This window comes from Arachis ipaensis, chromosome B04 (genome assembly GCF_000816755.2).
Source record: "Arachis ipaensis cultivar K30076 chromosome B04, Araip1.1, whole genome shotgun sequence".
Lineage (NCBI taxonomy): Eukaryota > Viridiplantae > Streptophyta > Magnoliopsida > Fabales > Fabaceae > Arachis > Arachis ipaensis.
Window position 1 is genome coordinate 34871341 of NC_029788.2, and position 13994 is coordinate 34885334.

The following is a 13994-nucleotide window of genomic DNA, read 5'->3' on the forward strand; positions in this document are numbered from 1 at the left end:
TGTGAACAAAAATGATTTTCTTCTAAAGATTTGTACATATGCAGACACCAAACTTAATGTTTGGTCATATACTCTATCGAAAAGACTAAGTACATGGTCTAAGAATGCTTGAAAGGCTATTCTTGTGTGCTGTTAAGCACACCAAACTTAGATGTCTGGCATGTGTTTCAAAGCAGTGTATGCATCTGTCAAGTGTGTCCAATAGAGTTCAAAAATCATGCTAAGGTGATCATAGTTTATTGAATTTAAAAGCAAGCAGAGATCTTAAATCATGGGTTGCCTCCCATGGAGCGCTCTTTTATTGTCATTAGCTTGACATTGACCCCCTCTTTTATGGTGGTTGATGACTGTAGTGCCTCAACTTGTCCCCTCTGATTGTGAGCTTCTTCTTTGTTCCTTGATGCTCTATTTCAGCATGCTCTAGTGAGATTATTTTGCTCACAGTATAGTAATCATCAATCTGTTAGCTTGCTCCCATTTGTTGATAGATCAACTGCACTTTGTCACCCTTGGAAAGCCCTTCTGTTGGAATTTTTTTGTTCTTCCAACCCTTTTTGCTTCTATTCTTGTTTTTCTTCCCTCCTTTTGTTGATCCTTCTTCTTTGACAATAGGCTTCCCCTTGAGATTTCTCTTCTTGGTTGCCACTACTCCAATGTCTTCTTGAACTTCTTCATTATTTTGCACAGTCTCTTTCTCTATTTGACCTGCTGTATCATCTATCTCTTGCTCTGGAAGGCAACTGTTGTTTGTCTTGTTGATCCCTTCCTTCCATTGCAGATTTTCTTTGTCAGTTTCCACACAGTCCTTCTTTTCATCAATGAACTATGTTTTTGGAAGTACATTCAGGTTGACACTTTCATCATGCATTCTGAGGGTTAACTCTCCTCGCTCTACGTCTATAATGGCCCTCACTGTGGCTAAGAATGGTCTTTCCAATATAATGGAATCACCTTCATCTTCATCTAAATCTAAGATCACAAAATCTGTTGGGAAGATGAATTTGTCCACTTTTACTAGAAGGTTCTCAATCACACCCCTGGGACATATCACTGACTTGTCCACCAGTTCTAAGGACATTTGTACTGGTTTCACTTCTTCTATGCACAGCTTCTTCACTAAAGAAGAAGGCATCAGGTTGATACTAGCCCCTAAGTCACACATCGCCTTGTTGATGGTCATACTACCAATGGCACAAGGTAGAAAGAAGCTTCCAGGATCTTCAAGTTTAGGTGGAAGTCCTTTTTGTATTAATGCTCTGCATTCTTCAGTGAGCAGTATGGTTTCATTCTCTTGCCAACTTCTCTTTTTGTTAATAAGCTCCTTCAGGAACTTGGCGTATAAGGGCATTTGCTCCAGTGCCTCAGCTAAGGGAATATTTATCTCTAACTTCTTAAAAGTCTCAAGGAACTTATGAAAGTGTTGATCCTTTGCTTCCTTGTTGAATCTCTGGGGGTATGGCAGTGGAGGAATAAAGCTTTTCTCAGCTTCCTGCTTTTGTTCCTTGGTTGGCTCTCCCTTTTCTTTGAGCTTCTCTGGAGTATTCTTACTTACTATTACTTCCTCATCATTGGTTTTCTCTTCTTCAGCTTGCTTTTTGTCATTTTCCTTCGGCTTCTTGGTTGTTTCTTCATTTTTCACCAGGATCTTTCCACTCCTTAGTTGTATTGCTTTGCACTCCTCTTTTGGATTAGGAATGGTGTCACTTGGTAGTGAACTTAAAGGTCTCTTAGTAGCGAGTTGCTTGGAAATCTACCCAATCTGCCTCTCCATATTTTTCATGGAAGCTTCCTGGTTCTTTGTTGTCATCTCTTGGTATTTCATCATTTTATCCATCAAGAGCTCCAAATTGGTAATCCTCTGAGAGTCTTGTGAGATTGGTTGATTGTGGGGTGTTGAGGGCTGAGGGTAAGTATTTTGGCTGGAGGCTTGGTTATTGGATGGATGATGGTTAGAGTTGGGGTAAGTGTTTTATGATTTTCTGTATGTGTTTTGGTTATTGTTTTGCTGGTTGTTGTAGTTTGTGTTTTTCCAACTGTTTTGGTTTAAGTTTCTTTGCCATGGTTGTTGAGTTTGATTTTGATTGTCTCCCCATCTGAGGTTGGGGTGGTTCTTCCATGAGGGGTTGTAAGTATCACCATAGACTTCATTTGGCCTAGAATTTTGATTATGCATGTACTGAACTTGTTCTTGCTGCTGCTCCTCTTGAGTCTCTTCACTTTGCCCCCATGTGGTTGATGGTTGGCTTGTGTTGACTGTTGCAACTTGAAGATTGTCAATCCTCTTAGCCATTTGCTCAAATTATTGTTGAATTTGCTGCTGCATCATTTTGTTTTGAGCTAGGATTGAGTCCACTCCTTCCAACTCCATCACTCCTTTCCTTTGTGATGGTTGGCATTGCCTTTGGTGAGCAAAGAAATACTGGTTGTTGGCCAAAAGATTCTAACCATTGAGTGGCTTTGTCTCTGAGAGAAAATGGAAATAGCAGTAGCTTGTAACTGTCAGGGTGCACACGATTGGTTTTGACAGTGTCACAAATCCTCAAGAAGGTAGACAAGTGTTGGTTAGGGTCTTCAAGGGGTCCTCCTCCATAAGAACAATTGTTTTGAACCAAGGTGATGAGTTATGGCTTTAGTTCAAAGTTATTTGCATTAACATTTGGGGTGAGAATGCTACTCCCACAATGTCTAGGATTTGCAAATGTGTAGGAAGCCAAAACTCTTCTCTGTGGTGGATTGTTGTTGTTGTTGGCTGCTCCTTCTGGTGGATTTGGTGGATTTGTTAAGTGTTCCTCCATATCATGAAATTCTTCTTCTGAATCCTCTTCTCTAACAATGTTTTTCCCTCTTTCAGCTCTTCTTAATCTTCTGAGGGTTCTTTCGTCTTGTTCACAAAAAGTGGGTATAATTCTCCTTGTACCTGACATACAACCAAAGCATAAGAATCACACAACACCAGAAAGATAATAACACTTCAATCCATTGCTAAAGTGAAATGTTAGTTGGCTTAAGAAAAAATTCAAACAATTAGTGTGTTAGTCAAGAATTAAAGAAACAGAAAAGAAAAAGTGCTTGATCTAGATCTCCACTTCACTTAATCATTGTCAATCTAATTCAATCCTCGGCAACAGCGCCAAAAACGTGATGTGTGGAAAAAGATCCAACACAAAACTCACCGGCAAGTGGACTGGGTCGCATCAAGTAATAATAACTCACATGAGTGGGGTCGATCACACAGGGATTGAAGGATTGAGCAATTTTAGTTTAGTGGTTGATTTAGTCAAGCGAATCAAGAATTGGTTGAGTGATTTGTATTTAGCAGAAACTAAATTGCATGAATTGTAAAGAAAGAGAGAAGAATTGCAGTAAACTAAAGAGAACAAGAAGTAAAAGTACTGAATCTTAAAGAACAAGTAAATTAAATTACAGAAACTTAGATTGCAAGAAATGTAAATAACTAAATCTTAAAGTGCAAGAAATGTAAATTGCTTGAATTATAAAAGGGTTCAGGGAGCTGGGATTGCCGAAATTAAACAAGCAGAAGTAAATTGCAACAAAACAGAAGAGTAGAAGGTAAATTGAAGTAAAGTAGATCTAAACAGAAAAGTAAAAATGCTTGAAGAATTAAAATAGGAATTGACTGATGCTTAGTTGCAGCAATTTAAAAGGAGGTTGAAGATCTCAAGAGTGGAAGAGACTAGAAAAAAAGTCTAGATCTCAAATCCTTCCTTGATCCAACAAGAACAATTGCAAAATAAAAATGGAAAAGTAAATTGCAGAAGGAGTAGAAGAATGAAACAGTAAACAGAAATTGAATTATGCAGTAAAAGTAAACAAGAGATCTCAAAGTGAGATTGAAACAGAAGTTTTTCAATTCTCCACCCAAGATCCAAGATGAAAAGTAAAGGGTGCTTAAACAAGAACAAGGAAGAAGAGAGATCAATTCTCCTCCTAATTCTCCATGATCCAAGTTCAAAGTAAAGAGCTCTCAAAATTACAAAAATGGAAATTCAAAGAAGCAAAAGAAAATTTCAAAGTAAGTAAAAAGGTCTGTAAAAGTCCTCTATAAATCAAACTAACACCTATTTATACACTTCCTAAATTGGATCTAAGAATTTGGGTGGGCTCTAAAATTTGGAGAAGAAATGAATTAATTTGGATTTTTAGTTCAATTTTCAGCCCATGGTGCACCTCCTAGGGGAAGGTTCAGCTCCTGGCAAGAGCTTTGGCCAAGAGCTTTGGTTCCCTCTCCTTCCAAAGTGTTGCGCACGGTCTTTTGTGACAAGAGAACAAAGCTCTTTGCAAGAGCTTGAAAGCTCTTGGCAAGAGCTCTACTTGTCATTGAGGTCCTTGGTTCAAGTCTTGGGTGGAGCACTTGTAGAGCTAATTTCCTCTGCACAAGAGGAGCGCCTAAAGCTTTGCTTCCTTGAGGTGCCCGGTCTAATCCTTGGTGAAGGAAGTTGCTGGCCATTTTCCTTGGCAAATGAGTGGCGCACAAGGCCTTGCTTCCTTGAGGGACTTAGTTCGAACCATGGTGAGTGAAAACAAGCTAATTTTGGCTTGTTTTTCCTTGTGAAGTAGCGCTGGCCCCCTCCCCTTGGTCATGGGTTCAAGTCTTGGTGAGTGCATTAGTGAGCTTTTCCTTCTTGATTTTCTCCAAGGCATGCCCAAAAAAGCTCTTTGGCAAGAGCTTCAAAGCCCTTGGCAAGAGCTTGGCTCTTGTTTTCTTCTTCCATGTGCTCTTGATAAAGCTCTTGGCAAGAGCTTCAAAGCTCTTGGCAAGAGCTTCAAAGCTCTTGGCAAGAGCTTGGCTTCTGATTCTTTGAAGGAAAGCTCTCCACAAGAGCTTTAAAGCTCTTGGCAAGAGCTTTATACCCTTGTTTCTTGAATGCACCCATGCTTCTCCTTCTTTGAGCCACGCTTCTTTTCCTTGTGCCATGCTTTCTTTCTTTGCTTAGATCATGCTCCTTAGGCTACGCTTTTCTTATTTTTTTTCTTTTCTTCACCTACAAGTAATCAAAACAACCAATCAGAGTATCACAAAATTCACAAAGCTTAAAAATCATTTAAAACCAATTAATTTAGTTTAAACTTCATGATTTTGCATCAATTAAAGGGTGGTTGATTGATTCAAAGAAACCATGCAATTCCACTCCAAATTGCTAACTTACAATATAAGAAAGTGCATAAAACCTAATAAAAACAAAGAAAAAGACTAGTAAAACTAGGCTAAGATGACTTGTCATCACAATGCACCTGTTACCTTTCAGTGATGTATAACAAGTGTCTTTTTCGATCTAATAGAGAATTGTCTGGAAGTCTTTATGGATGACTTCAGTGTTTATGGAACTTCATTTGATTGTTGCTTGGAGAGCTTGGCCTAGGTCTTAGCTAGATGTGTTGACAATAACCTTGTCTTAAATTTTGAAAAATGTCACTTTATGGTAAGACAAGGCATAGTGTTGGGACATGTAGTATCTAATGAAGGCATTTCTGTAGACCCGGCCAAGGTCGATGTTATCACCACTTTACCTCACCCCTCATCTATGAGGGAGGTCCACTCGTTTTTGGGACATGCAGGATTCTATAGGCGCTTTATTAAAGATTTCAGCAAGATTGCTTTGCCATTGTCGCGCCTACTCCAAAAAGATGTGAACTTTGAGTTTGACAGTGCATGTGTGAAAGCGTTTGAAGAGTTAAGGAGAGTTCTTACCAAAGCACTGATTGTGCGAGGCCCCAACTGGACGCTACCATTTGAGATAATGTGCGATGCGTCAAATCATGCTGTAGGTGCCGCGCTTGCACAGCGCAATGGTAAACTCCCTTATTCCATTGCTTACTCTTCTAAAACACTGGATGCAGCATAATCCAACTATACCACTACGGAAAAGGAACTCCTAGCCATTGTTCATGCTTTAGATAAATTCAGATCTTATTTGCTAGGGTCTAAGATAATGGTATACACAGATCATGCAGCTTTAAAGTACTTATTGACAAAGAATGAGTCAAAACCTAGACTCATACGTTGGATCTTGCTTTTGCAAGAATTTGACATTGAGATTAGGGATCGGAGTGGATCTCAAAACTTGGTTGCGGATCATTTAAGCCGCCTTGAGAATTTGAAATTTGACCCATTTCTGATCAATGACTCATTCCCATTGGATAGTTTGCATGCTGTGTCGGATAGCTTTCCTTGGTTTGCACCAATGGCGAACTACTTGGTTGCAAAAATCTTCCCTCCCAACTTTTCTAAGAACCAAAGGGACAAGTTGAGGAGTGACTCCAAATACTACATTTGGGATGACCCTCACTTGTGGAAGAGGGGAATAGACCAAGTAATTCGAAGATGTGTGCCGAAATCTGAAATCCAACCTATTCTTGAAGTTTGCCATTCGTCTGAATGTGGTGGCCACTTTGGCCCACAAAGGACAGGTAAAAAAGTGTTGGATTGTGCATTCTGGTGGCCAACCTTATTCAAGGATGCTAACCGGTTCTGTGTGTCATGCCATCAGTGTCAGAAGTCAGGAAATACGTCCCAAAGGGATGAGATGCCTCAGCAACCTATGTTGTTCTGTGAGATATTTGATGTATGGGGCATTGACTTTATGGGACCGTTTTCCAACTCAAGTGGGTATCTATATATTCTGTTAGCGGTTGACTACGTGTCAAAGTGGGTAGAAGCAATACCTTCCCGCCTTGACGATACCAATACCGTCATTTCTTTTATTAGAAATCACATTATATGCCGTTACGGGTCGCCACGAGCAATCGTGAGCGACCAAGGATCCCACTTTTGCAACAAGAAAGTAGAGGCACTACTCAAGTGCTATGGGGTATTGCATAAGGTTGCCACTGCATATCACCCACAGACCAACAGACAAGCGGAAGTGTCCAACCGGGAGATTAAGAGAATCTTAGAGAAAGTGGTAAATCCACAAAGGAAGGATTGGAGCCTCCAGTTAGCAGATGCACTATGGGCGTATAGGACGGCCTACAAGACTCCGTTAGGGATGAGCCCCTTCTGGATCGTCTATGGTAAGGCATGCCACCTTCCGGTGGAAATTGAGCACAGAGCCTATTGGGCGGTAAAGCAGTGTAACATGGATTTCACCAAGGCGGGTGTGGCCAGAAAATTACAACTAGAGGAGCTCGAGTGCCTGAGGATGGAGGCATATAAGAATGCCCGAATATACAAGAAGAAGACTAAATCCTTTCACGATCACCACATCCGAAGGAAGGATTTTCAAGAAGGTGATGAGGTTCTCCTCTACAACTCGAGGCTGCGATTTATGCCTGGCAAGCTCCATTCTAGATGGGAAGGACCCTTCAAGGTGAAAGAGATAAAGCCCTATGGAGTGGTAGAATTGTTTGACACTCAAAGTGACACAACTTTCAAAGTGAATGGACATAGAGTGAAGAAGTACCATGGCTACAAGTCACCAAGAGAAGTGGAAGTGCTCCTACTTGAGGATGCACCAAAAGGAGAGGAAGCTTAAGCGAAGGACCGTCCAACTTAAGGACGTTAAAGAAAAGTGCTTGGTGGGAGGCACCCCACCGTGGTAAGATCTCCTTGTGTATACCTTCTTGATTTTAGCTTTAGATTCTTGTGAATTTTGTGACTTCTTGATGTTGTTGATTGCTTAGGAATGCTAGTTTTATTGTTCTTGTTGGATAACTAGGATGTTCATATAGAATTCATCATTTTGGTATGGATGAATTTTTGAAGTAGAGAGAATGCTATGTTTTGAATAGTGCATGAATTTGTGAGTGTTTTCTTGACTACTAGCTTAAATACCTGCCAGGAATGTGTTAGAATAGCCCTCTCTATGTTGTCTTTAAAAAAAAAGGGAAAAGAGCATCCGCGCATGAGCGCACTGTGCGCGCGCGCGCCGGTGGTCCATTTCTTACTCCTGGGCCAAAAACCCGAGAGTCATGCCCACCTTGTGCCCACTTCATGTCAGGCACCCATGCGCCAGCGTGCATGCCGCCTGCGCGCCCCTTGCAACTTCGCCATCGACGCGCAAGCGCACTGTGCGTGCGTGTGCCGATTGTGAAATATGAAATCCCTGGTACAAATAACCAGAGAGTTATGCCATAACTGTCCCTATTCTGTGCCCGCACTGACGCGCAGGCGTACTTGGCGCATCTGCACCGGCCGCCAATTCAACCAGGCACGCGTCTGCGTACTGTGTGTGTCCGCGCCGGCTGTGCTGCATGCCAACTCTGGTACAATTAACTCGAGAGTTAGGCCTACTTTGTGCCAGGAGCCCAACTCTCTTCATGCGCATGCGCCTGGACGCATACGCATCCCTCGCTCAACTCTCACCGATGCGCCAACGCACCGTGCGCGCGCGCGTCGGTCTCGCGAACTAGTTTTAAAGCTGCGCGCCCTGTTCTGTCCTTCTCTCACCTTCTTTCTTGCTTCTTTCTTCTTCTTTCTCCATCACCTATCTTCTCTTCTCCTTCTTCTTCCAGACTTCACCACCGTCTCCGGCCACTCACCGGTGACCACCACCACCTCTGGTGGCACTACATCTCTTCTATCTTTTTCTCATTTTCACAACAAGAAAATTCTACCTTGATTCCTTTACACTTCTCAAGGTTTTACTTCTTCTACATCTCATCTCTTACTCTCTTTGCTTAATTTCTTTTTCTAGTTAGATGTTTCTTGTGATTCACTTATTTTCTCTTTTACTTGCATGATTACACTACTTGCTTTTTGTTTGTTTACTTTTTCTCTTGCTTTTCCATGGATGTTGAATTTGAGTTTTCATTTGTTTTACTAGATCTTCTTGATTGTCTCTCATTATCTTTGCCAGTAGGGATGTTGTGTGATGATTGACATTTCATTTTGGGCTTCTAATTGGTTGAGTATCTCATAATTACTCATTGCTTGATAATTGCACGTCAAGTGTTCGAGGAAATGCATGAATGTCATTTTGGTTTATTTTAATCATGTACCTTCAGTTTGGTGCTTGATGAGCGGATAATTTATACGCTTTTTGGCATTATTTTTAGTATGTTTTTAGTAGAATCTAGTTACTTTTAGGGATATTTTCATTAGTTTTTATGTTAAATTCACATTTCTGGACTTTACTATGAGTTTGTGTGTTTTTCTGTGATTTCAGGTATTTTCTGGCTGAAATTGAGGGACTTGAGCAAAAATCAGATTCAGAGGTAGAAGAAGGACTGCTGATGCTGTTGGATTCTGACCTCCTTGCACTCAAAGTGGATTTTCTAGAGCTACAGAACTCAAAATGGCACGCTTCTAATTGCGTTGGAAAGTAGACATCCAAGGCTTTCCAGAAATATATAATAGTTCATACTTTGGCCGAGTTTAAACGACGCAAAAGGGCATTGAACACCAGTTCTACGCTGCAGTCTGGAGTTAAACGCCAGAAACACGTCACAAGCCAGAGTTGAACGCCAGAAACATGCTACAAACTGGCGTTCAACTCCAAGAATGACCTCTCCACGTGTAAACTTTAAGCTCAGCCCAACCACACACCAAGTGGGCCCCGGAAGTGGATTTATGCATCAATTACTTACTTCTATAAACCCTAGTAACTAGTTTAGTATAAATAGGACTTTTTACTATTGTATTTGACATCTTTGGATCATCTAATGATTTTTTAGTTCATCTTTGGATCATATTGATCATGTTTGGGGGCTGGCCATTCGGCCATGCCTGGACCATTATCACTTATGTATTTTCAAACGGTAGAGTTTCTGCACTCCATAGATTAAGGTGTGGAGCTCTGCTATTTCTCATGATTTAATGCAAAGTACTACTGTTTTTCTATTCAATTCAACTTGTTCCGCTTCTAAGATATCCATTCGTTCCCAAGAACATGATGAATGTGATGATTATGTGACGCTCATCATCATTCTCACTCATGAACGCGTGCCTGACAAACACTTCCATTCTACATGCAAACAAGCTAGAATGAATATCTCTTAGATATCTAATACAGGGGACCGAGTCCGAGATATTAGAATCTTCGTGGTATAAGTTAGAACCCATGGATGGTCATTCCTGAGATCCGAAAAGTCTAAACCTTGTCTGTGGTATTCTGAGTAGGATCTGGGAAGGGATGGCTGTGACGAACTTCAAACTCGCGAGTGCTGGGCGTAGTGACAGACGCAAAAGGATAGTAAATCCTATTCCAGTATGATCGAGAACCTCCAGATGATTAGCCATGCCGTGACAGAGCATTTGGACCATTTTCACAGAGAGGATGGGATGTAGCCATTGACAACGGTGATGCCCTTACATAAAGCTTGCCATGGAAAGGAGTAAGACTGATTGGATGAAGACAGCGGGAAAGCAGAGGTTCAAAGGAACGAAAGCATCTCTATACGCTTATCTGAAATTCTCACCAATGATATACATAAGTATCTTTATCTTTATTTTCTGTTTATTTATTATTATTTTCGAAAATTCCATAACCATTTGATATCCGCCTGACTGAGATTTACAAGGTGACCATAGCTTGCTTCATACCAAAAATCTCTGTGGGATCAACCCTTACTCACGTAAGGTTTTATTACTTGGACGACCCAGTACACTTGCTGGTTAGTTGTGCGAAGTTGTGAAGTTATGTTTGGACCATGGTATTGTGCACCAGTTTGTTGGTGCCATTTCCAGGGAGAGAACGAACAACAAATTTTACAACCTGAGTAACAAATTCGCATTATCAAGTTTTTGGCGCCGTTGCCGGGGATTGTTCGAGTTTGGACAACTGACGGTTCATCTTGTTGCTCAGATTAGGTAATTTTCTTTTTGTTTTATTTTCAAAAATTTTTCAAAAATCTTTCAAAAATTTCTCATCTGTTTTCGAAAATTATTTTAGAATTTTTAAGAATGAATTCTAGTGTTTCATGGTAACATGTTGAAGCCTGGCTGGCTGTAAAGCCATGTCTAATTCTTTTAGACTGAGGCTTCCACTTATAAGTATATGAAGTTGGATGAAGTTTCAGCTATCGTATGCCTAATTTGTATCTTCTAAAGCTTGGCTGGCTATTAAGCCATGACTAACCCTCAGATTGGAGCTTTAGACTAAGAGTACAAGATTCTTGGAATTCATATTAAAAATTTTGGAATCCTTATTTTTCTTTTTTCACATTAATTTTCGAAAAATCCAAAAAAAAATCATAAAATCATAAAAATAAAAAATATTTTGTGTTTCTTGTTTGAGTCTTGAGTCAATTTCAAGTTTGGTGTCAATTGCATTTTTTCTAAAAATTCTTTGCATTTTTCGAAAATTCATGCATTCAGAGTGTTCTTCATGATCTTCAAGTTGTTCTTGGCCAGTCTTCTTGTTTGATCTTCATATTTTCTTGTTTTGTGTCTTTTCTTGTTTTTCATATACATTCTTGCATTCATAGTGTCTATACATGAAAAATTTCTAAGTTTGGTGTCTTGCATGTTTTCTTTTCTTGAAAATTTTTCAAAAATAAGTTTTTGATGTTCATCATGATCTTCATAGTGTTATTGGTGTTCATCTTGACATTCATAGCATTCTTGCATGCCTTCATTGTTTTGATCCAAAATTTTCATGCATTGCATCATTTTCATGTTTTTCTCTCTCATCATTAAAAATTCAAAAATCAAAAAAATATCTTCCCCTTTTTCTCTCTTAAAATTTCGAAAATTAGATTTGACTTTTTCAAAAAATTTTAAAATTTAGTTGTTTCTTATGAGTCAAATCAAATTTTCAATTTAAAAATCTTATCTTTTTCAAAAATCAAATCTTTTTCATTTTTCTTATTTATTTTCGAAAATTTTTAAAATATTTTTCAAAAATCTTTTTCTTATCCTTACTTCATAATTTTCGAAAATATCATCAACAATTAATGTTTTGATTCAAAAATTTCAAGTTTGTTACTTGCTTGTTAAGAAAGATTCAAACTTTAAGTTATAGAATCATATCTTGTGATTTCTTGTGAGTCAAGTCATTAATTTTGATTTTAAAGTTCAAATCTTTTTCAAAACTAATTTCAATCATATCTTCTTAATCATATCTTTTTAAAACATATCTTTTTCAAAAAAATTTGATTTTAAAATATCTTTTTTAACTTCCTATCTTCTTATCTTTTCAAAATTGATTTTCAAATTTGTTTCAACTAACTAACTAACTTTTTGTTTATTTCTTATCTTTTTCAAAACTACCTAACTAACTCTCTCTCTCTAATTTTCGAAAATCTCTTCCCTCTTTTACAAAAATTCTTTTTAATTAATTAATTGTTTAATTTTTAATTTTAATTTGATTTCATTCCTAATTTTCGAAAATCACTAACTCTTTTTCAAAAATTATTTTCGAAAACTTCTCCCTCTCATCTTTTTCTATTTATTTATTTATTTACTAACATCTCTTCCTCACTCACCAAAAATCCGAACCCCCTCTCTCTCTCTGAGTTCAGATTTTCTCTTCTTCTTTTCTTCTACTCTTCTTTTCTTCTACTCACACAGGGGAATCTCTATACCTGGGAAAAAAGGATCCCTATTATTATTATTTTTCTATTCCCTCTCTTTCATATGAGCAGGAGCAAGGACAAGAACATTCTTGTTGAAGCAGATCCAGAACCTGAAAGGACTCTGAAGAGGAAACTAAGAGAAGCTAAATTACAACAATCCAGCAAGCACCTTTTAGAAATTTTCGAACATGAAGAGGAGATGGCAGCCGAAAATAATAATAATGCAAGAAGGATGCTTGGTGACTTCACTGTACCTAATTCCAATTTACATGGAAGAAGCATCTCCATTCCTGCCATTGGAGCTAACAACTTTGAGCTGAAACCTCAATTAGTTTCTCTGATGCAACAGAACTGCAAGTTTCATGGACTTCCATCTGAAGATCCTTTTCAGTTCTTAACTGAATTCTTGAATTAGCTAAGATGTCATTGGATACTTCTGCAGGTGGATCCATTCACCTAAAGAAAACGCTTGCAGAAGCTCAAGAACTCATTGACATGGTTGCTAATAACCAGTTCATGTACACTTCTGAAAGGAATCCTGTGAATAATGGGACGCCTCAGAAGAAGGGAATTCTTGAAATTGATACTCTGAACGCCATATTGGCTCAGAACAAAATATTGACTCAGCAAGTCAATATGATTTCTCAGAGTCTGAATGGAATGCAAGCTGCACCCAACAGTACTCAAGAGGCATCTTCTGAAGAAGAAGCTTATGATCCTGAGAACCCTGCAATAGCAGAGGTAAATTATATGGGTGAACCTTACGGAAACACCTATAACCCCTCATGGAGAAATCACCCAAATCTCTCATGGAAGGATCAACAAAAGCCTCAAGAAGGCTTTAATAATGGTGGAAGAAACAGGTTTAGCAATAGCAAGCCGTATCCATCATCCACTCAGCAACAGATAGAGAATTCTGAGCAGAATCCATCTAGCTTAGCAAATTTAGTCTCTGATCTATCTAAGGCCACTGTGAGTTTCATGAATGAAACAAGGTCCTCCATTAGAAATTTGGAAGCACAAGTGGGCCAGCTGAGTAAAAGGATTACTGAAATCCCTCCTAGTACTCTCCCAAGCAATACAGAAGAAAATCCAAAAGGAGAGTGCAAGGCCATTGATATAACCATCATGGCCGAATCCAAGGAGGAAGGGGAGGACGTGAATCCCAAGGAGGAAGACCTCTTAGGACATCCAGTGATCACTAAGGAGTTCCCCTCTGAGGAACCAAAGGAATCTAAGACTCATCTAGAGACCATAGAGATTCCATTGAACCTCCTTATGCCCTTCATGAGCTCTGATGAGTATTCTTCTTCTGAAGAGAATGAGGATGTTACTGAAGAGCAAGTTACCAAGTTCCTTGGTGCAATCATGAAGCTGAATGCCAATTTATTTGGTAATGAGACTTGGGGAGATGAACCTCCCCTGTTCACCAATGAACTAAATGCATTGGATCAACTGAGACTGCCTCAGAAGAAACAGGATCCTGGAAAGTTCCTAATACCTTGTACCATAGGCACCAT

The 13994-nt window shown here is 39.2% G+C and overlaps 1 protein-coding gene across 1 annotated transcript; it reads right to left on the reverse strand.

Annotated features, from left to right (window-relative positions):
- On the reverse strand, positions 824–6715 carry LOC107636372. Its single transcript, XM_016339891.1, has 2 exons — positions 6685–6715; positions 824–1626 (listed from the first exon to the last, which is right to left on the reverse strand). The coding sequence occupies exons 1-2, from the start codon at positions 6713–6715 to the stop codon at positions 824–826; spliced, it is 834 nt and encodes a 277-aa protein (XP_016195377.1).